Genomic DNA, 21,615 nt, shown 5'->3' with positions numbered 1-21,615 from the left:
CATAGGGATCAGTGAATGTTCATATAGGGTGGAGGATGATGGATTTGCTGTTTTTTGCTTTGGTTGGATTGGTATGCCATAGGTGATCTTGATTATGTAAAATATTGTATATAAAAAAGGATGGGGTAATTCAAAAGTACAACGAAAAGAAAAAGAAAATGTACAAAACAAGAAGTAAATGCTTGAAAAGGAGGTGCCAAAATGAATGATTTCCGAGTGGTTACAGATGGGTGCATGTTACAGATATTTGTCCATGGCGGGTATGAAAATTTTTTTATCTTGTGCCATGGTTGAAGCAAACACAACCCAACTCTTTTTTTTTTTTTTTTTTTTTTCTAGGATCAAGCAAGGAGATCAAGAAGCAAGATTGGATCTGCGGCGGGTGGGAGCGACTTCATCCTGATTCACATCGTCCTCGTCGTCATCGTCGTTGTCTCTTTGGTTGCCAAGATTTTCGTGGTCACTGAGTTTTTTTGATCGCTTATTCGGCAACGGATCGGATTTTTTTCGTTTTACCGTTCGCGTGACGGTCAGTTCTCGCCAAATGAAGCACGAATTACCGGCAATGTGGGTCTTGGGTTTGCGCCCACGCTTTTTCTTGGGCATCTGAAGCACAATATCCATATTGGAATCCGTAAATGCTGCCATGGAATCATCCATGCCACCGTCCGAAGGTGATAAATCCACTTGTGACGTTGGGGTCGGTTGCCCCTGGGAATGCGATGCAGGGTAAGCGTTGACCACGTCCCACACGGTTGGGGCCAGGAACGTCCATCCACCCTCGTAGGTTGGCTCGCGAATCGTCGCAGGTCTGCCTCGACGTCGTTTCAGGATCGGTTTGCCTTCCTTGTCAAACAGAATTTGCGTGGGCGGACTGGAAACGGGTTGCGATGGCGGTGACGATGATGGAGGTCGTTGTGGCGGTGGTCGTGCCGGGGATCGGACAGGGGATGGGGATGGAGGTTTCGCGGGCTCACTCATGGTGGTATCAAAGGAATCAAGGGTAGAGTGACTGGAGCTCGGGGACGGGATCGGGAACGAAGTCCAAGTCGGTAATTTGTTAAACAAGTTCGCGGTCGAAATACCTTGGGTAGGCAATCGAACGAGTGGTCGTGGCGGATCATAGCCTTGCAAGGGAGCGTCGTCACAGGATGATGTTAGAGGATGCACGGGTGGTAAGGATAAAGCGGGAGGAGGCAGTGGTGAAGGTGGTTGTAGAAGGAAACAAGGCGATCGAGAACATACGGATTCGGTAGGTGATAATAACGGAGGTGACATATAATTCGAAAAGGATGGCGGGGGACAATGGCGGGGTGAAGTGTGCATCGGAGTTCCTGGCGACGAAGATAAACTGGTAGGCACGGGCGATGGAGGTGGCAGATTCATACTGGGAAGGGGTGACAGCGGTAATAAACTACAAGGCGACATGGCGGATGGAACGGAGGAACAAGTGGACGAAGGTAGACGTAATGACGGCGATGAACACGAAGGTAATGGTGAAGGTGGGATCGTCAGCAAGTGTGAAATGGAAGGTAATCTCGTAGTCGTTTCACTCATAGCGCATGGGGAGAGTGTAAGAAGAAAGATATTTAAAGAAAGAAGAAGACCATGGCCTTGGAAAAGCTCGTTTAGAGGATTTATACCAAAAATGACGAATAGATGAGTTTTTTGCAAGTAAAAAGAAGCCCGAGAAGGATCCCGGGTCTAATGAAATTGAAAGACCGTTAAGCTCACGGTGTATCCTTCTCGCCCTTCTTTAAACGTCCCGTTTTGGAGAAATGAAGATCTCTCGAGAAATTTTTTCGTCCAAAAAAAAAAATCCACGCGTCTATCGCCTTGCACCCATACACCCACCATCTTGTCTTTCAAATGACCAAGTGGTCATCACGTCCTCATCAATGAAAAAAAAAAAGAAGCTGAATGGCCAATACTCCATCGAATATGTTCTTTCTATTTTGTAATTTTTTTTTTTTTTTTGCCATGAGAGGAGGTTCACGAGTCCGATTAGGAAATCACCACATGGCAGCACTGGTCATCCCAATTATCTCAATGATTGCGAAAAATGCGGAAAAAGAAAAGAAGGAAAAGAAGGTCCTATCACGGTTACAGCATCGTCAGCGTACAGAACACAGCCTTGATTTCATCCCTTTTTTCTATTTTATTTTCGCGACAGTGCGTGCAGCGTGGTGGAGACGAACGGGGAGAGGGGAATATTACTTTTTATTTCTTTATCTGATTTACTCTCCATGATGATTCAATATTTATAAGAAAAAGAAATCTGTTACAATTCTTTGTATTCTACCAAAAAGTTCGAGTCAGAAATCTCAATGTAAATAAAAAGCATTACAAATAAAAACAGGATTTTAGAACAGTTTTCCAGGTCTCCATGGTGAACTCGGCCCCCCAAAAAAAGAAAACCAAAAACTCTAAAGAGTGAATGGCGTTGCTATTTGTTTTTATAGAGTTTTTTCAACAATTCTCCTTTTTTGGTGAATCAAAGAATTCTTTACGTGTCAAGAATAACTTTTTTTTTGGTTTTGGGTCGGTTCTCCTTGGTTTGCACAACATGATCACAAATTTTTTATCGCTGTGTTGCACAAGACACAGCCGATTGTCCGTTTTGGGAGATACAAAACCGCAAAGTGTGGTAACCAATAAGGAGCTTTTGTCAAAAACTAGCTTGGACCATCGCCTTTTTCCTCGATTACTGTTATTAGCAAATGTTATGGGCCTAACCATTCTCTTTCTTTCTTTTTTTAATGATATTCTCTCTCGACAATTTTTACCTTCTCCGTCGTCATTGTTTACAATGATGGCGGATTAGGAAACTGCCTTCTATTGATTTACTTAAAAAGATCACCAAACTGCCATTACTGCCAGAGTGTAAAATCTTGGTTTTTCTTTTTTTTCTTGTAATCATGGATAATAATCAACAGCTTGATCTTTATGCAAGGCAAATGCTTAACAATTACTGGCAAACCGGTGGGACACCACCGCCTCCTTATTATGCCGGCCCAATGTGGCCCAACCATCCATCGTCTCTTCCCACGGCTTCCCCAGCCAATGGAGCCAGCCACACTACCACAACCACCACGGTACAAGGGAGGCCCAGTTTTTGGAGTCCTCGACAACCGCGAAAGAAGAGCTTTTTCAGAAAAAAGACGGTCAAAGAACCCAGGCAGAATCAAATGACGGCGCCTGCCGCCAACGTACCACCGCCGTCTTCCAAAGCGATGATGGTCCAACCACCGTATGCAACTCAAACTGCTCCTCCACTGATGGCACCCTATTTCTATGCACCACCGAATTCAATTATGGCAATGACCCCACCACCGCCACCGCCACCAATCACAGCCCCTGCCGCGCCGATCACCACCAAATCCTCCCTGCCACCCCGTCGACCAATCAAAACCACCACTTCCAACCCCAGAGAAAATTCCAATGATAGATGTACCATAATGTAGTCGCGTAGCTGAATCCCCTTTTTTGGTTGTTATTGTTGTTTAAATTATATATAAAGATGTCATTTACTGCCTATAACATGACGCGTTCTGCGATCCACTTAATGATAAACGGAGTTTCCCATGTTTTCCTTGCAAACCGTCCTTGGCGGCGGTCATTACATACGTGGCCTTGTGAGAAGCGGCTACATTAAGTGTCATATGATGGAAATTTGACCGCCAAGCTCCTCAGATTGAGCGATTTTTTGCATCATTTGACCTGCCACAGAGAGTCAAGCCGTGTCATCCGTGCGTCCTTGCACATCATCTGTTTCGGATAACTCTGTTGAACGTGCTAGATCAGGAAAATTGTTTTCAGATGTTGCGCTTTTATTCGTTGTTTTCAATTTACTTTCTTTTTTTCTCTATGCATATATAACCCGCACTATCGACAGGGCCCATTGATTTTTCTTTGTCTCTTTTCTTTATTTTTCTGAGCTATACTGCATTTCTTCTAATACTTGCCATGGCAACTCCCCAGCTACAACCAATTCCTACTGGCAACGTTACCTTGTATGTATACTCGCCACAGGCACATTTACCTCCACCAATGCCCCCACCAGAAGAAGAAGAAGAAGAAGAAGCGCCACCACCACCTGGCATCGTTCAAGGCGAACCGAGTTGGGGAGCTCCACGAAAAATCACGGCCAAAGGAAAACGAGTAGCAGATACTCAATGCATCATCTCTTGACAATGTTTTGCTTCACCAATTCAGGACATGTATTTTTCTTAGATTATCCCTACCTCTTTTTGTACCACCATTTATAAATATATGATATATTTCGCCTCACAAATTACGAACTCTCCTTGATTTCTTCTTTTTTCTTTTTTCTTTGTGAAAAGACCGTATGCACCTATATATCTAAAATGGGCTTGATAAAATCAAAAACATCTCAGAGGACCCACTGGACGAATTGACCCAACGTAAATGATCTACCGAGAAAAATACCGATATTGTGCCCTTATCCTAATGAAATAGAGTTGTGCACTTCCCCCAACACAATCTGTTAAAAAGGAGTCCATGGCTTTAATATACATTTTGCATTTTGACAAATAAAAAGACAAAAATGAAGGGAGGGCAGCTGGGGTCTATCTTTTTTGTTTTTCCTTTTTTGTTTTAACCAAAATTGATGCCTTGGGCTAATGGCAAAGCGCCCGAGTAATTGATGGTACTGTAAAGTAGAAATTAGCTCATTGAATTGTCAAATGATATTGCAATAAAGTCGAAACATACCATGTGCCACGTCGACAGTACTGTTTCCAGCTGTCACTGCCGCTTTCACGGCCACCGCCAGTTTCCTTTTCTCCACCAAAGGCACCACCGATTTCGGCTCCATTCGTAGGAATGTTCACGTTGATGATACCGCAGTCCGAACCGGCAGGACCAATCCATTTGAAAATGGTCGAAGGATTGTTGGTAAAAATGGAGCTAGATAATCCTTGCGCAACGTTGTTATTAATAGCAATCGCCTCGTCCAGGGTCTATATCAACATCATCAACGGAACAAAAAGGTGAGTCAATTGAGTCAATAAACCAACGCGTACATTGATACTGGATGACTTACTTTAAAGGTCATGGTGTGAAGGATGGGGACAAAGGCTTCATTCTTGACAATGTCCATATCGGGAGTGACTTTGGTCAAGGTGGGAGCAACAAAATTGCCTTGACTGAGCGGACCGTCCTTGAGAACCTGGCCGCCAATCAGAATCTCGCCGCCTTGCTGTCGGACTTTGTCGAGAGCCTGCTCGTAAACTCCCACGGCGTCTTTGGTGTGCAAAGGTCCGCACAAGACGCCTTCATCCAAGGGATCGCCGACTTTGACCTGCGCATACGCTTTGACAAGACGTTCAATCAACGTATCGTAAATGGACTCTTGCACGATCAATCGGCGCGTCGTGGTACATCGTTGACCGGCCGTGCCTACCGCGGCAAATAAAATCGCTCGAGCGGCCAAATCCAGGTCACAGTCTTCCATGACAATGATGGCATTGTTGCCACCGAGTTCCAAAATAGATTTGCCAAATCGGCCCTGGACGACCTGTCCCACCTTTCTACCGACGTTGGTCGATCCTGTAAACGATAACAAGTTCACTCGCTTGTCCTGGGCCAATCCGGCACCGACCTCCGTGCCACCTGTCACCAGAGAACACAAGGCCGGAGGAAGTTGATGATCCCTCAGCGTTCTCTCAAGCAACCGAGTCACAGCAATCGAAGTCAATGGCGTTGTGGGGGCCGGTTTCCACAGGACACCATTGCCAGTTACCAACGCTAATGCACTGTTCCAACCGTACACCGCCACTGAATATTTTGAAAAAAAAGAACGTAAGTCTATGAAATCCATGCGGAAGAATGACAAGTTTAACTCGCTTACCTGGAAAGTTGAAAGCACTAATGACACCGACGGTTCCAAGAGGATTCCATGTTTCAAGCATGACATGGCCGGGACGTTCAGAGGGGATCAGCGCTCCTGAAAGTGTGCGTGATAAACCCAAGGCATATTCAAGGATATCGACGTATTCCTGCACTTCGCCCACCCCCTCTGGTAAAATTTTGCCCATTTCAAGGGCGACCAGTTTGCCCAATGGATAAAGGTTCTTTACAAGCGCATCACGCATCGCCAGCAACACTTGACCACGTTTAGGAACCGGCATCTAAGTCATGGATTAGGGATCAGTGAACAAAGTTCAGGATGAATCTTTTTATCGGTTCAGTTCATCGCTTACTTCTCGCCAGATCTTTTGAGCTTCGGCTACACGGTCAAGGGCGGTATTGAGATCGTCGGTGGATCCCTGCATTTTACGTTATATCAGCAAAAAAAAAAGACCTATAATTACAGGTGAGTGTATCTAAGGTTACCGTTACGACTTCGGCCATGACTTCGTTGTTGACAGGATTGATGGAAGGCATGATGGATCCAGAGCCTTTCCATTCACCATCAAATACACCTTTGTTGTTGGTCTTGTCAATGCCAAGTTGTTCAAAAATCTCACGGTGCTTATCAAAGGTGGATAGACAACGTGCGCTTGTCATTCCAAGCAATCCCAATGCGTGACGTCTAGAAAAAGAACGGCTGGCCAACGATCGGGTGGCACGCATAGAAACACTTCCGACTGACATCATGGTAAAGATAATAATAGAAAAACCCAATAAAAAGAAAGAAACGAAACAAGTTGACAGTAAAGAAAGACGAATTTCAAAGTTTATATAAGGACTAGATGTGTGAAAAAAACAACGAGCATAGAAACATCCGTGAGTGAAAAGCGTGGGAATTACGGGCCTAGAGAAGGAAGGAGGTGTCTTGTGACCTCGTTCAGGTTTTTTTTTTATTTATGCGTCATCGAACGTTTCATTTCGGTGTTGATGCTTCACACATCACTTTTTTTCGGCCTAAAAGCCATAGGAAGAAAAAAAAAAGACAGGATCTTTTTTTTTTCCTGTCCGTGATGTTTATTCAAGGTCACTTTCTTTGAGGATGCCTTGTTCGACCAATTTGGCCAAGTCGGGTCGTTCGCTGATTCTTTGCTGCAATTTATCCTGCAGCCGGCTTTTCTCAAGCTCCAGCTGCGATCGTTGCAGAGCCGGAGCTACTTTGCCAGGGTCGCCTACGAAATAGGATAGTCTCAGTCTTCTTGTAATAACCTAACCAAACGACGATACTCAATGTCTTACTCTTCAAAATATTATGCTCAATCAGCTCTTCGGCAGTTGGTCGGTGATTGATCTTGTGGCGGAGGGAGTCTTCAATTTTGCGCTTGGACAGCTCATCGCGTTGTTGCTGGATAGCCGGTGCCACCTTGGGATCTGTTTTTTTTTTCTTGTCAGCCGGAAGTTTTTCACTTACCACGTTTATAGATTGTAAATTTCTTACCTTTGAGGATATTCTTGTTCACCAATTCTTGTGCATCAGGACGATGCGCCAAGAGACTATCCAAAGGTTTGCTTTCGGGCGGCGCTAGAAACCCGAACAACGTTCCATGAGTGAGCTATGCATCGACCAATTGCAGAAATAACGGGATTTTTTCTTCATGATGCGCAAACGAGAGGATCCCCCAGAAAAAAAATATAAAAAGAGAAAAGAAAAAAATGAATGAGAAGGACTTACCGATAGTCATATTTTCAATTTGAATAAGCGATAAGAGACAAAAAAAAAGCTTAGATAAAATGGAAGAGCAAGTGGAAAACGGGAAAAAGGAGGAAAGAGGAGGCAGTGATCTTGGCATTCGTCCACACCGGGATTTTCAATGATCAAAACCTGTCCTGTCTTTTTTCTCTTTCTAAACAAAGTTACACGTGAGTCACCGGAGCCTCACGTGCATACTTCTACCACCACCAAGCATCAATGCATATCTATCGAAATATGATGGCTGTATACATTACACTCCAGTCCATTTCAACTACTGACACCTCCCATCCCACCCTTCAATAGAGTATTGGAACCCTTGATCATCCTTTACATGACCCATCAGTAAAAGCTTAAAGCTGTTGGATTTACAACGTGTCTGAGTAGTAGACAACGTCCGTCAACAAAGTTATTTTTCGTCTCGATCAATTATACTTCCGAACTCACCCTGGAGGCCACACTCGAATGTTCCCAAAAATATGTTGCTATAGCATTATCCAAGGATGCAAACAAAACAACGTGTGATGGGTAATAGGCAAACCATTATTCGCCGACGTGTTTATTTTGCCAAATTTCCTTGATCTGGTTGGTTTTCCGTTCTGTTTGGACGGTTGCACAGGTCTACAGCCTTTTAGGCTCTAATAAGAGACGCACAAGGTGGGATATATAACCAAGAGTTTCTACAGGACTCAATGTGGATGCATAAAGCATGATTGGAAGCTGCCGCCGCCTGAACAGAGACGGATCATTCCCCCCCCCCAGTGAGCATAGTTTGACAAGCGGGGTTCTTGTTTCCAAATCAATCCAATCAATAAGCAGTCTGCCTATTTACTGTATAACGCTTGAAGCATGATGATATCCTGGTCAATGACTGAGGTGTGATAATATAAAAATATGACGGAGTACGGATGTGTGAGCTGTGTTAATCCGAACAGTGTGTTGGCAAAGTGTTGGAGAAGGAAAGGTTCCTGCTGTCTAAACCGACGAGCCTGTTTTGTATCAAATCTACAGTCACGCCGCGAATCGACTGAATTGCCAGTTTTTCAAAGAGAGAGAGAGAGAGCTCCAGTGAAAGCTTGGCCATCATGTCCATCCGCCAATCCAAGAATGGGCTGGACACTTCATTGCCTTTTCCCGCGATCATGCGCGGTTACAGTGACCGAGCATTGACACCTATAGTCATTTACCTCGTTGTCTCCTTGTTCGCTACGATTGTAGAAAAGTTCCTTGCCACCGGTTCCGAATACAAGTTTCCTTTTCCCCTGTTCACCGCCTTTTTTCAACTTCTCATTACAGCGGTTCTCATGCGGGCATGGGAAGTCCTGGGGAAAATGTAAGACTCTTCTCACGCCCATCGCTTGGGCCGGTTCTTCTTTTTTTTTTCGCCTTCTAATCTGTTTGCCAGGACTTCATTTCGTGTACGTGCGACAGGCTGGGATAGGGCAACGGCAACACGTATTGTTCCGTTATCGTGTGTCTACGTATGCTTGATAGTCGTCGATATCCATTTTCTTCAGACCGTCCCGCCCACCTTGTATTTGATTGTTCGCGCGATATCCATTCCAATATCCATTTTGTTGTCGCTCCGTTGGCTTCATCAAACCGTATCTTCTTTTATGCAAGGAATGTGCATAGCAATCATAATCGGTCTTTGGTTGGCCTCCGATGGTCTATTGGCGTTGTCTACTCGTGGGATCTTTTGGGGTCTCATCTACGCGACGCTGATCGCAGTGTATAGCGTATTGATAAAAAACTCTTTGGTCGTCGTTCATCAAGACATCTGGTAAAAATTCACCCTCAGAGTGCCACACACACACACACATGCGAACCACGTCCGTGTTAATCCTTGGATTGGGCTGATAGGCGGTTGTTATATTACTACATTTCGATGGCGATACCGATGATGGGGGTGATATTATGGATCTCTGGCGAGTCAAGTCGGATACGTAAAGAGGTCTACTTTCTTGATGAATTTGGGTTCTGGTTTCAGATGGTATATCCGATACGGGAAACAATGGGGCGACCTGGATCTAAAACTCGCTCGCTTTAGGTTATTGCAGCCATTATTGGATTTGTCGTGAACGCGACCATGATACGACTCGTGAAACTGACGTCGCCATTGATTCATTGCATTTCCATGACTACCAAGGTTTGTTCATTTTCCACAAGAACAGACTACCATTCTTGAATGTTTTCATTCTCATCATGCACCTTTTTTTTACTACTTTATAGGGCTGCCTGCAAGTATTCACCATTGCTATTCTTATGGATAATCCGCTTCATTTTCAGGTAAATCCATTAGTTGGTTGTATGGCGTGGATTTTATTGTTGCTCACCCATCATGGTTTTATAGCACACTGTAGGCATTCTGATGGCCTTGATCAGCTGTTTCATTTGTTCCTTTGCATGATATTGTCATTATTCCTCCATCATTTCATCATTTTTATTCCTTATAGAGAGTACAGTATAGAATGGTCATTCATTTTTTTTTTCTTTTTATATCCCAACATCATCCTAATCATACATTCGCTTTTTTTTTGGATCATCTGATTCGCTGTCCAAGGACTGTGATTTTGCATTGTTGGTCACCTGGGAGAATCCTGCTCTGGCTTCATTGACTTCATTGGATTCATTGGGGCTTATACAGCCAGAGAATCCAGCCTCAATTCCTTTCTCTGCATATCCGGCATGGCGGTTGGGTCGATGGTCGGCATTTGATTTTCGCACGATGGGTTCTCCATCATGAACCGGTGAATCATCATGGTTTCCACTTGTTTCAGGAAAGCCATTTTTTCACTGGCCGGCATGACAATGTGGGCATTCAAAGCTTCCAATAATTTGCCAAGCCGTCGTTGAGCGCCGTATAACAAATTCATATCAATTTTGCTAAGAATGCGTGCGCTCAATAAGAAACACAAAAACTTGGGTTCGTTCTCGTATCTGGTGATGCTTACTGTTCATAGTCCTTGTATTCTTCCACCAGATCGTGTAACTGACGAAGCACCTCTTCCTTGCTGTAAAGCGTTTCCATAACCTGCTTTTGGCATGCATAGGGAATACCTAGCAATGAAAACCGAGTGAGATGAAAAAGCAAGATTCGGATTGTATTTGATCCGGCTTACGATAGGAATTGCTGGTATCCCAACGACGACTGATGTGGAGGTATTGAATTTTGGAGCAGTTACTGGCCACTTCAGGGTCATAAGGCGTCACAATGACACCGATAAAAGGTTCATCGCCCGTCGACTTGTCACGGAACAAGGTCTGTCAACAATGGATTGAGCCACAGTGTTGTTTTTTGACATGCGAGCCAGTTGATGAATTTTTACAATGGGCTTCTCGTTACCTGATACGACGCTTGGTTTTCAATGTCACGCACACTTGGATGCGGTTCAAAGGTGGGATGTGAATGGTACCATCCTACAACCGTGAGCCCCTTTTGCTCAAAAACCTCTCGCGCTTGCATTTCCGACACGGGATCCATTTCACACTAGACGCATCGTTAGAATATTTCAAAAAGAGCACCGTTTTGTTGAAGAGAGTCGCTTTACCTGGATACCAGTGCTTGTGCTACGACAAGGAAACACACATTTGATGGAAATAACTTTCGTGCCATTGTCCCTTGTATGAAACGTACCACCCATCAGACCAATAATCTCGGTATAAGCCAAGTGAGAATGAAAATCCATCACCAGCTAAAAAATTAAAAGAGGCTGCGTAAGAACATGGTCAGAATACTGCTTGCCAGTTGTTCTCACCAGAGCGTCGGTAGCCACTTCAACCGTAAAAGGGGCCGGATAATGGTCATCGTAATACTCTACAGGGACGAGCTGAAATGGATCATAGCCATCGGCGAATACTTGGCCACCCTGGTAAATGGGTTGGGGACGTCGCACGACACGCTTGGGTCGAGACGAATTATCTTTTCAAAACTCTGTCAGCTGCAACATGCCTTGATATTAGAAATGAATTGCTCATTGACTTGCCTCTTGCTTCTTTCACTCTTGATTGGAATTCCTCCGAGTTGCCCCTAGGTTAAGATAGTGAGCATATACTCTTCAGTTTTTGAGAGGCATTTATAAAAAGCTACTTACCAATAACCAAGTTGAGCACCGAGTCTTCGTTTACGGGATCCCTTATTGGTGGCTCTATAAAATTGGGTTGAGTAAGCGAGCTGATCAGACGGTTTTCACATCCAATAATCTAACCTTTCGATCTCTTCTTCATCGCTGTAAACATACACTTTACGGGGCGTACGTTGGACAGGTCTTCGCACGCGGGTGGTGGGTGCACATCCGACATTGATGGCGCCAATCTTTTCCAGATAAGCGTGAATGCGACCCACCGCATTCACATCGACATTCTCTTGCAAATTTTTGCGTGCCGCGGATTTGGTAATGTAGTTTGGACAACTGGTCTGCCAACTGTCCAGGATATGGTTACGGATTCTCATGTAACGTTCCGGGGTTCGGGATGGTCGGTCACCAAACCATTCCCGGTTGTGACGCCGTTCGTCTTCCGTAAAAGACTCGCGATCGATTATCTGTAATTCCTTTTGACTGTCAATCTTATGCAATTAGCAAGGCATACATTGTGATGATAAAATGACCTTGGTTTCGGTGACAGGATTTTCCTTCGTAGCCGCTGATAAGGCAGGAGGACTTGATGGCGGTTGAAGATCCGATGTCGGCTCACTGGCGGATCCGTGTAAATCCTTTCAGCCAATGAGATCCGGCAATTCATCATGAGCCCATGAAATGATTTTCTCGTCATTTGCTTCTATATCACTTTACCCTGTCCAGTGGAGGAGCTGTAGTCATTCCAGATGAATCGTTCATGTCGTTTCCTGCATGGGGTGAATGGGGATCCATACACCCGCCCAGTGCGAATGAATCTATGACTTATCCGTGAGTAAAACGCGTTTTTTTTTTCTTGACATGGATATCCTGTCCGAATTTCCTTTTGTGGCGAGTCAGCTGAACTGATCGGAACAATTTTTACCTTGAGGATGGACGATCTGGGTATGTTGCAAAGTATCCATTCTTACTTCAAATGACTGTAAAAGCTTGACAGAGGCAAGAGAAGGAAAGAAAATGATGAGAAAAAATGATCAACAACAGGAAAACCGGCTTATCTTTATCCTCTGTGGCAATCAAACCATGTGATTTTACGCCTTCAAATTTTTTTTGTTTGTTGCAAAAAAAAACAGGCGAAAGCGAGAGAGGCCATCTTCAGGCATTACCATTTTAGGCAATTGCCATTTCAAGATTTTTGTCGACATCATTTTCAAATCATTGCTTGGATATGGGTCAAACATCATGCGGAAACCAGATTGATTGGGCATGATTCAATTCAATACTTTTCAACGTCGCATCACCGTGTGTCGTATAAGACACAAGAAAAAAACGCAACACGCTCGTCTTTTTCTTCTTTATATCTCTTTCTTACTTGGATTCATTCACCTTTTTTTTCTTATCCTCTACTAGCTTTCTCTCGTCATGGCATCCAATAACGATCCAAACGACGAGAAGCAGCAGAACGTGGGATCTACTACTCAATCCACGGCTCCGACAAATAATCCTCCATCCTCCCAGAGTAACGCGGGAGAATCTCACCAAGTTACCAATTCCCAAACCAACGATAATCCTGCACTCTCCCATCCCTCTAATGATCCTTCTTTGGCAAACCATGATCTAGAAAAGCAACAAGCGGCTTCCAATGCCGACGCCAAGAGTGAATCGCATATCCCAGAAAAAAGCCCGCAAGGGTCTTCTTCGACGTCGGATCAGAACGGTGGCGAGGAAAAGCAAGTACCCGTTCGCAAGGGTCCCGATAATATGCCTGATATGAAGAATTTGACCGTGGAAGAACTCTATGACAAGGACAAATTCGACTTGTCTACTATGGAACCCGGTGATGTATTTACCTTGTTGCAGTAAGTCCCCCAACGTCAAACCAAAATTGCCTTCTTGGGGATAAATTATCTAAATTCGGGAACTCTCTCCCTCCCATTCTCTCTTTTTTTAAAGGACGACCACCGATGGTTTAACATCAGATGAAGCAAGCGCTCGTATGGAAAAGTTTGGGCCCAACAAGTTGGAGCAAAAGGAAATCAACCCAATTCTCCAGTTCTTGGGGTTTATGTGGAATCCTTTGTCATGGGTTATGGAGGCCGCCGCCATTGTGGCTATTGCGCTGTCCAACGGTGAAGGCCAACCTCCGGATTGGGAAGACTTTATCGGTATCGTGCTCCTGTTGCTGGCCAATTCGGTCATTGGTTTTCTTGAAGAACGTCAAGCCGGTAATGCTGTCAAAGCTTTGATGGACTCACTCGCTCCCGAATGCAAAGTCAAACGTGACGGAGAATGGAAGACCATGGAAGCTTCCGAACTGGTCCCCGGTGATGTGATCAGTATCAAGCTGGGCGATGTTATTCCTGCCGATGGTCGTTTGATCAAAGCTCACGGTGATATTAGCATTGATCAGGCCGCTCTTACGGGTGAATCGTTGCCTGTCAGCAAAGACGCCGGCGACGAAGTGTTCTCCGGATCCACCGTGAAGCAAGGCGAAGCTGAAGCGGTCGTCATTGGCACCGGACTCAACACCTTCTTTGGCCGCGCAGCCAAACTCGTGGGCGAATCCGGTGAAGATATCGGTCACTTGCAACAAATTCTCGCCAAGATTGGTAATTTCTGTCTTGTCAGCATCGGTATTTTCCTTGTGGCCGAAATTCTCGTCATGTATGCTGGTTTCCGCTACCGATATCGACGTGGTATCAACAACCTTTTGGTCTTGCTCATTGGTGGTATCCCCATTGCCATGCCTACCGTGTTGTCCGTGACCTTGGCCATCGGTGCCAAACAACTGGCAGAACATAAAGCCATCGTAACTCGTATCACCGCCATTGAGGAAATGGCCGCTGTCACCATTCTTTGTTCGGACAAGACTGGCACACTCACGTTGAACAAACTGATCGTCGATAAACCTACCATCAAACGTTATGCCGAATTCGATGGTGATGATATTATTCGTATTTCGGCCTATGCTTCTCGCATGGAGAATCAGGATGCCATTGATTTCTGTATCGTCAATTCGCTTCCGGATCCCAAAGCGGCCCGTGACGATATTGAGGAACTGGAATTCAAGCCATTCAATCCCGTCATCAAACGTACCGAAATCACTTATCAAAAGGACGGCAAGACGTACCGTGCTACCAAGGGTATGTCCCACTTTATTCTGGATCTGTGCACGCGCGACAAGACCGATGAGCAGATCCAAGCTCTGAATGACGATGTCGACGAATTTGCCCGTCGTGGTCTGCGTTCGCTGGCGGTGGCCGTCGATGAAGTGCCGGATGGCAAGGTTGACGGTGAAGGCAAAGGCTACCGTCTGGTGGGTCTGTTGCCTATTTACGATCCTCCTCGCTCGGATACCAAAGAAACCATTGATCGCGCTCAGGAATTGGGCGTGCAAGTCAAGATGATCACCGGTGACCAACTGGCTATTGCAAAAGAAACCGGCCGTCGTCTCGGCATGGGTGATAACATGTTCTTGTCAAAGACACTGAAAGAAGGCCCACCCCCTGGCTCGGGTTACTCTACAGTGGATGAACTGGTTCTGGGTGCGGACGGTTTTGCTGGCGTGTATCCTGAGCACAAGCACGAAATCGTCGAACGATTGCAAAAGATGGACCACATGGTGGCCATGACCGGTGACGGTGTCAACGATGCTCCGGCCTTGTCCAAGGCCAATGTTGGTATCGCGGTAGCCGATGCGTCCGATGCTGCTCGTTCCGCGGCCGATATTGTGTTGACCGAACCGGGTCTTTCCGTCATCATTGAAGCTTTGATCAACTCGCGACAGATTTTCCAGCGTATGCGCAACTACTCCATCTATACATGTTCGGTCACAGTTCGTGTCGTGGTGGGTTTTGCCGTGCTCGTGTTTGCTTTCCGTTACGATTTCCCGCCATTCATGGTGCTTATCTTGGCCATTCTGAACGACGGCACGATTATGACCATTTCCAAGGATCGTGTCAAACCTTCGCCACATCCAAATTCATGGGACCTGAGAGAAATTTTCTCTTATGCCATTGTGTACGGTCTCTATTTGGCGGCTTCGACGGTGGCTTTCTTTGCCGTGATTTACAAGACGAGCTTCTTCCAGAGCCACTTTGGCGTGACCCAGTTCACGGATCAAAACGATCCCATTCTTCACTCGGTGATCTATCTTCAGGTGTCGACGATCTCGCAAGCGTTAATTTTCATCACTCGTTCGCAAAGTTGGTTCTTTTTGGAACGACCTTCGATTATCCTGATGTGCGCTTTCATTGTGGCTCAGTTGGTGGCAACGTTTATTGCTGTTTACGCCAACTGGGGCTTTACGCAGATCCGCGGCTGTGGATGGACGTGGGCCGGTATTGCTTGGATTTGGAATTTTGTATGGTTTGTGCCATTGGATTTGATCAAGTTTGCCATGCAACGTGCCTTCCGTCCTTCCATCAAGCCCGGCACCGATGTCGAAAGCCGTCGTCCTTCCCGCCGACCTTCGGCCGTCTCCACCAGCGCCTCGGCTCGTTACTATCGCAACCGTACCCATTCGCTCCGTGCCCTCGAACATCCCCGCAACTTTGGTCGTCGTCTTTTGGGCCGCGATAAACGCATGTCCATCGACCCCAATGAAATGCGCCGATTCTCATCGGTTCAGGTAAGTTGAAATTAATTGATATTAACGAACAAGATTTTAACTTTTAACTCCATTCATCCTTTTTACTCATCAACAGACGAATCATGCTTCTCGCATTCTGAGCGGCCAAGTACCCAGCAACCGAAGCTAAAAGGGAAAAAAGAAAGGAATTCAAAAAACTACCACTACTCTTAATACTTTGGCCTCTAGGCCTTGTAACCTTTGTTCAAATTTTTATTACTGTACGCTTCTTGTAAATTAAGACCATCCATTGGATATCATTTCAATGCAATAAAGTGCATTCAATAGCAATATGGTTTATCATGCGTCCTCTATTGTGAAAGCGAGCATTTGTTGTCATCCACATACACAGTGGATGTCCATGAACCGTAATTACAAGCATATTTGTACCCCGCCCGTGTTAGAAAAAAAAAAGAACAAATCGAACCACTGCCCGGACTTGTCCACTTTGCAGATCCAAGGTGTGTCTCGTATCATCACCGAGCAAAACGTCCCGCCCCTTTCGGTAGTTTTGTATGCCGCGTCATTCAACCATCATCGGGCACAACGTCGTCCGTGAGAAATATATTTGGTGAGGTTCGCACCATACAAGGTAATCAATGAATTGTTATTTATCCTTTTTCGTTCAAGCTTCCATAAGTGAAAACCACAAAAAAAAGTGATATGAAATCTATTTACATAAATTGATCGAAAAATATAAACAGCAAAAAAAAAAGCGTGCTGTCAAAATGCCCAGAGAATACAATAAAGAGATGGAAAGAAAAAAAGGGTTTTTAGACGAATCGTATTTTGATCTTGGTTTCCCGTAAGACGACTTGATCCGGCCATCGCTCTGCCACCATTTCCAGCCATTTCCTCCTTGTGGATTCCGACAAATTCTGTACCCATCGATCGACCTGGGTGTTCCGCTGAATGACGGCCCAACGTACAATAATTTTGTCTTTGAGAACTTCGCCCGGATTCAGCGGTGGAACCTGATTGAGAAATAACATGATATCGGTGTGATGATCGGCCACCATCCGACCTGCGCTAGGCCGAACAAAGTAACGTTCCATCATGGCGGCTTCTTTGGCCGTGGTGTTCACGGACCATGTGGAAGAGAAACTGGATCTTTTTTTTCTTTCAAACTGGTTCAAGGTGACCGAGGTGGAGGTGGAGGAAGCCGACGATCGGCGTCGGTTGCGAAGCGGGGAAAGGTGGGCATTGCTGGTCAGGAATTTATACACAATCACATGGTCTTCGGGCACCACGTTCTCAAGAGAAAAGGTCAAAGTTTGCCCACGTCGCAAGGGCGATAAAAAGCAAAGCTTGGGTCGTTTGAAGTGACGACAAGGCAGTTGCTTTACAAGTGATAATATTTCGGCCGTTTCATCCAGACCAGGTTTGGATTCCGCAGTATTCTTTTCGGTCAACGATGGTGATGAAGATGATGGCAAGGTGGCTGATAAGGTGGTGAATACGGTGGGTTGGAGTTCCACCGTGGGTGCATCGGGATCATTGGTGACTGTGTCTGTATCGGCAATGATACTATCTCGGGAATACGGATGGGTCGCTCCTGCCGAGTCTTCATGTGAGGGGATCACAACATGGAGGTAAGGTGGGGAAGGAGGTGGTGCGGGCGCTACATTACGAAATCGTGGTACAGGACTGGGTTCCACAAATGTCACTCTTGGGTTGAATAGACCATACTTATCCTCCTGTGGTACTAGATCCCCGTCCTTATCGTCATCTGGATGGGTGAGGGAAGGTTCATCGACGGGAGTGGAGAGTAAAGTCGAGGAAGAGGAGGTTTCGAAAGGTAGGGTGACCGATTCTCCGAAATACACATGGCGACGACGCTGACTCGTTGGCGTTTCAGCCTGTAGTTCGTCTTTCACACTGGGTTCATCTCCGCCGTCGTCGTTGGACACCCGTCGTGAACTGTCGGCTGAAGGCACCGGACTGCTGTGCAAATAAGACACTTGCTGCAATCGTAATAAATGTTGTCGTCTTTCGCGACGTTTCCGTTTGCGCTCAGCAATCAGTTCGGCGGAATCACCATCTCGATTCATCAAAATTCCTCCACGTGTGTGACGAGTTCCAGGTGCGGTATTGGTGGATTTATCGCCGGTGGTTGACGACGAATCCAACATTGACTCCTGGGTGGCGGTGGTCATCGTAGCAGTGGTTACATCTTCTTGTATGGTGGAGGATGAAGGAGACGAGGTGACGATCGTCTGGTCTTGGCCTGGTAGGGTTGTTGGATTGGAACGAAGCTTGATCACAGCTAAAGGCGATCCGTTCAAAAAGTTTTTTAGTTTGGTGACGGAGGATGCCGACGAAGTGACGGAAGCCGAGGTAGCAAGGGAGAGTGTATCCTTGGGCTTTTTGGGCTTCTTTGATTTGGTGGCCGGCATCCAGTTTTTGAATTGTTTCCATAAACTGTACTTTGTTTCGTCGATGGTGCTTGTTCCGGTGTCGTCCTCTTTCAAAGAGGGCCATATCATGCCGGATACCGTCATTGATAAAAATGATCGCCCGCTCTTGGCACTGGCCGTGCTCTTTTGACTGTACACAGATGCAGCATACCGTTTCTTCATCACGAAAAAATGCGCTCTTCAATAAAGAGAGAGGCAAACAAAACGATACCAGCGGGAAGATAAGGAAAGTAAAAGAAAGAAATAAAAAAATGCGGGAAGCGTATGCGCGTGTGTTTTGTGTGATGTCGATAAAAACCAAGGGAACTGAAAGAGTTCAAAAAGGAACAAACCGATAAGAAAGCGGTATGGTTTTGAGAAAAGGGTAAAAAATAGCGATCCTTTTTTTTTTGTTTATATCCAGTTGGCGACGAACGAAAAACCAAAAAGAAAGAAACAGCAAGAGAAAAACAAAGTCGTTACAGGTTTAACGGGAAACAAAGAAAGGAAACCGGCCGGTCATGTTCCGACGGTCATAGGTTGCAAATCATATTTATCCATAACACATCCTACAATCAACACTTTTCACACCCTACTTTTTTTTTTCACATCTCTATCTCTTCCAACCATCATATAATAAGGTAAAAGGTATTGTCCATTCGATACGTAGTACGCCATCCACTACACAACTACGTCCAAGGCCCATGCCCATGCCCACAGCATCCAGCCACATTTGTAGACAAAATAATAACACACACCTCCTTGCTTGGCTGTGCGACAACGGGAAAACTCGGCTGTGCCCCAACCCACGGTTCGTTTTGACATGCCATATTATCGCCCTCCCAAAACCTATTCTTCTGCAAATCGGACTCACGTTGATTGTTCCATTATAAAAGATAAGGATTTATTTCTCTAGGGAAAAAGTTCAGCAAGGAGGCGCATGGTGTCTTCTGGGGTCTTGACGGCGTGTCCTGTCACCTCAGGATGGGTATAAATTTCATAGTCATTACCGCCCTTGAATGTCTTGTCACCGAAAAAGTGAATGGTTTTGAATCCGTGCTGCTCCAGATGACGCAGACAGTAAGTCTTGTCCCATCCCGTGGGGAACACATCAAACGAAATTTGGCCTCCGATAGAATATGTCAAAGCAAGATGAGGAAATGCGGCCTTGAGATCTTGCACAAACTTTTGTCGCAAGCCTCTTTCCAGATCAAACTTTTCAAATTCATTACGTTCTTCGCGTGTACAGTTGCGGCCAATAGGCGACACATTGACCATGCCGTTACGGAATTCCACAAATGTGCCACGTTTCTTTGGCAAGTCCATGTCGGCAATATAACGCAAGATAAAGTTTACCAGTTTGGAATATTCTTCCTCACCAATCCATTCAATGAAGCTCTGCGAGGCCAACTGTTCACCAAGACGATACGCCGTTAAACCATTCTCCGCAAAGCAAAAATCAAAATCGCCCAACACTACAGTGTCATCACTTTTGTCAGTCTCGTCTTTTTGGTATTACCCTCCCCTTCCCCACTGTTACACTGACTGACCTGCACTGCCAAGTTGTTCTTCTTGTTTACTAAGATCAGAACCACCAACAAAACCAATCACCACCTTTTTGCGTAAATCAGCCAACACTTGACGCATCTCCTGAGAAATGGTCTAATCAAGAAAAAGTCACCGCATCAGCCAACCGATTCAACAAGCTCACTTTATTACTCTTTCATCACTTACTTGACGCGCAGGAGTCAAGGTACCGTCTACGTCGAAAAGGACAATAGTATCAGCGTATTTGCGTCCAGAGAAATCGGTAATGGGAGACATGATTCAAAAGTGACAGTGTGGAATAGAAGTGGAACCAAAAAATCCGTCAAAAGCGTTCAGTTTGCTTAAAAATAATTCCATCGTCCACCAGCGACACCCAATGAGCGTCATTTTCGTGTTCCCTCCCGTGAAACTGCGACTTATTTTTAGCAATTTTTTTTTTCTTCACCCGTCATCTCAGTTTGAAGAACGGCTCTAAAATGGTTGATCTCACCTTGGCAATACATCATTGGACCCTCTTACCATGTTAAGCCACAATTCAGGTACACCTAATAAACAATATAGGCATCTATCATACTTCTTTATAAAATAGGAACAATGGAACTATCAGCTCATGAGCTATTGAAGCGATGTTGAAACATGTTATCATTTGTATATCCGATCATCCGAACAAAACGTTGTTTGATTTCTCTTTTTTTTTTGCAGATCATTTTCCAGTGGCAGCGATCCATCGGACTTGCTGTATTTTCGCAGATCATCAAAAAACGTCATTGAACACCGTCATCAGGAACAAAAAACAAGTCAGCCCCGCTGAATCTCATAGCTGGTACTCAGGCAACAGTCGGGTTGAAATGTAATGTAAAATGCACTAAAATTTCAAGGCACCTATTGTTTACCTTTTGAAACTTTGTCGCAAACTCTTTATGGCACGTCCAAGAGATATGGACACGTCGTGTCATAATTTCGAACGAGGCCACTGCCACGTATCACTATCGTATAGTTCTGCGCGAATCAGGAATGACTCTCTCTTACAGAAAAAAGAACAGATGCATGACGGAGAGAAAATATTCGGTATGTATGCTGCACATGCCTTTCAAAAAGTACAAAGTATAAGCATATTTCAATTGTAACTCCAACGGACTTTTTAAAAGCAATCCTCTGTTAGTTCATTTCGTTGCTGTAAACTCAGTCCAAGGCCACATTGGCAACTTTATTTGGAAACCCCGCCAAATTCAAGTCTATCTTCTTGTATGCAGAACCCACGCTTGATGTGTTACGTTTAGCAAAAGAAGAATATGCAAAAGGTTCAACCTAACGCATGCCCCTGCCCTTGTGCTTGGTCTTTTA

At 45.1% G+C, this 21,615-nt stretch overlaps 9 protein-coding genes across 9 annotated transcripts; 2 read left to right on the top strand and 7 right to left on the bottom strand.

Annotated features, from left to right (window-relative positions):
* Positions 1-313: 313 nt before the first annotated feature.
* BYT42DRAFT_575956 (uncharacterized protein) lies at positions 314-1,851 on the bottom strand. Its single transcript, XM_051569003.1, has one exon. It carries the CDS (start codon positions 1,555-1,557, stop codon positions 355-357), a length of 1,203 nt encoding a protein of 400 aa, XP_051421583.1. The 5' UTR covers positions 1,558-1,851; the 3' UTR covers positions 314-354.
* A 726-nt stretch (positions 1,852-2,577) lies between these two features.
* On the top strand, positions 2,578-3,534 carry BYT42DRAFT_399957 (uncharacterized protein). The gene has a single exon (XM_051563392.1). It carries the CDS (start codon positions 2,919-2,921, stop codon positions 3,462-3,464), a length of 546 nt encoding a protein of 181 aa, XP_051421582.1. The 5' UTR covers positions 2,578-2,918; the 3' UTR covers positions 3,465-3,534.
* A 1,083-nt stretch (positions 3,535-4,617) lies between these two features.
* Positions 4,618-6,531, bottom strand: BYT42DRAFT_594480 (Aldehyde/histidinol dehydrogenase; the record flags this gene model as incomplete). The annotated part of the gene is made up of 6 exons (XM_051570773.1): positions 4,618-4,672; positions 4,735-4,982; positions 5,066-5,799; positions 5,873-6,152; positions 6,225-6,290; positions 6,358-6,531. 6 exons carry the CDS (start codon positions 6,529-6,531, stop codon positions 4,618-4,620), a joined length of 1,557 nt encoding a protein of 518 aa, XP_051421581.1.
* A 417-nt stretch (positions 6,532-6,948) lies between these two features.
* Positions 6,949-7,613, bottom strand: BYT42DRAFT_615491 (uncharacterized protein; the record flags this gene model as incomplete). Its single annotated transcript, XM_051571967.1, has 4 exons — positions 6,949-7,103; positions 7,171-7,302; positions 7,370-7,453; positions 7,604-7,613. 4 exons carry the CDS (start codon positions 7,611-7,613, stop codon positions 6,949-6,951), a joined length of 381 nt encoding a protein of 126 aa, XP_051421580.1.
* Positions 7,614-8,706: 1,093 nt separating this feature from the next.
* BYT42DRAFT_615490 (uncharacterized protein) lies at positions 8,707-10,031 on the top strand (the record flags this gene model as incomplete). Its single annotated transcript, XM_051571966.1, has 6 exons — positions 8,707-8,954; positions 9,027-9,404; positions 9,485-9,614; positions 9,672-9,770; positions 9,854-9,910; positions 9,975-10,031. The coding sequence occupies 6 exons, from the start codon at positions 8,707-8,709 to the stop codon at positions 10,029-10,031; spliced, it is 969 nt and encodes a 322-aa protein (XP_051421579.1).
* Positions 10,032-10,260: 229 nt separating this feature from the next.
* BYT42DRAFT_615489 (uncharacterized protein) lies at positions 10,261-12,662 on the bottom strand (the record flags this gene model as incomplete). The annotated part of the gene is made up of 12 exons (XM_051571965.1): positions 10,261-10,507; positions 10,576-10,681; positions 10,744-10,885; positions 10,968-11,111; positions 11,173-11,316; positions 11,380-11,523; positions 11,624-11,651; positions 11,716-11,769; positions 11,830-12,164; positions 12,231-12,335; positions 12,415-12,515; positions 12,623-12,662. The coding sequence occupies 12 exons, from the start codon at positions 12,660-12,662 to the stop codon at positions 10,261-10,263; spliced, it is 1,590 nt and encodes a 529-aa protein (XP_051421578.1).
* A 2,165-nt stretch (positions 12,663-14,827) lies between these two features.
* Positions 14,828-15,517, bottom strand: BYT42DRAFT_575942 (uncharacterized protein). The gene has a single exon (XM_051569002.1). It carries the CDS (start codon positions 15,457-15,459, stop codon positions 15,214-15,216), a length of 246 nt encoding a protein of 81 aa, XP_051421577.1. The 5' UTR covers positions 15,460-15,517; the 3' UTR covers positions 14,828-15,213.
* A 1,583-nt stretch (positions 15,518-17,100) lies between these two features.
* BYT42DRAFT_499333 (uncharacterized protein) lies at positions 17,101-17,646 on the bottom strand (the record flags this gene model as incomplete). Its single annotated transcript, XM_051564632.1, has 2 exons — positions 17,101-17,437; positions 17,552-17,646. Coding segments are annotated over 2 exons (432 nt in total), but the record flags the coding sequence as incomplete, so codon positions are not given.
* Positions 17,647-19,635: 1,989 nt separating this feature from the next.
* BYT42DRAFT_594477 (eukaryotic phosphomannomutase) lies at positions 19,636-20,547 on the bottom strand (the record flags this gene model as incomplete). Its single annotated transcript, XM_051570772.1, has 3 exons — positions 19,636-20,198; positions 20,274-20,385; positions 20,458-20,547. The coding sequence occupies 3 exons, from the start codon at positions 20,545-20,547 to the stop codon at positions 19,636-19,638; spliced, it is 765 nt and encodes a 254-aa protein (XP_051421575.1).
* Between the last annotated feature and the right edge of the window lie 1,068 nt (positions 20,548-21,615).

This window comes from Radiomyces spectabilis (genome assembly GCF_025331425.1).
Source record: "Radiomyces spectabilis strain NRRL 2753 chromosome Unknown BYT42scaffold_9, whole genome shotgun sequence".
Lineage (NCBI taxonomy): Eukaryota > Fungi > Mucoromycota > Mucoromycetes > Mucorales > Radiomycetaceae > Radiomyces > Radiomyces spectabilis.
This window is presented reverse-complemented; position numbering and strand designations above follow the sequence as displayed.

Bases quoted from the DNA above. Each gene is read 5' to 3' on its own strand.
- BYT42DRAFT_575942 (XM_051569002.1), bottom strand. From the start codon at position 15,459: ATGATGACGGAAAGACCCGGTTCGGTCAACACAATATCGGCCGCGGAA.
- BYT42DRAFT_575956 (XM_051569003.1), bottom strand. From the start codon at position 1,557: ATGAGTGAAACGACTACGAGATTACCTTCCATTTCACACTTGCTGACG.
- BYT42DRAFT_399957 (XM_051563392.1), top strand. From the start codon at position 2,919: ATGGATAATAATCAACAGCTTGATCTTTATGCAAGGCAAATGCTTAAC.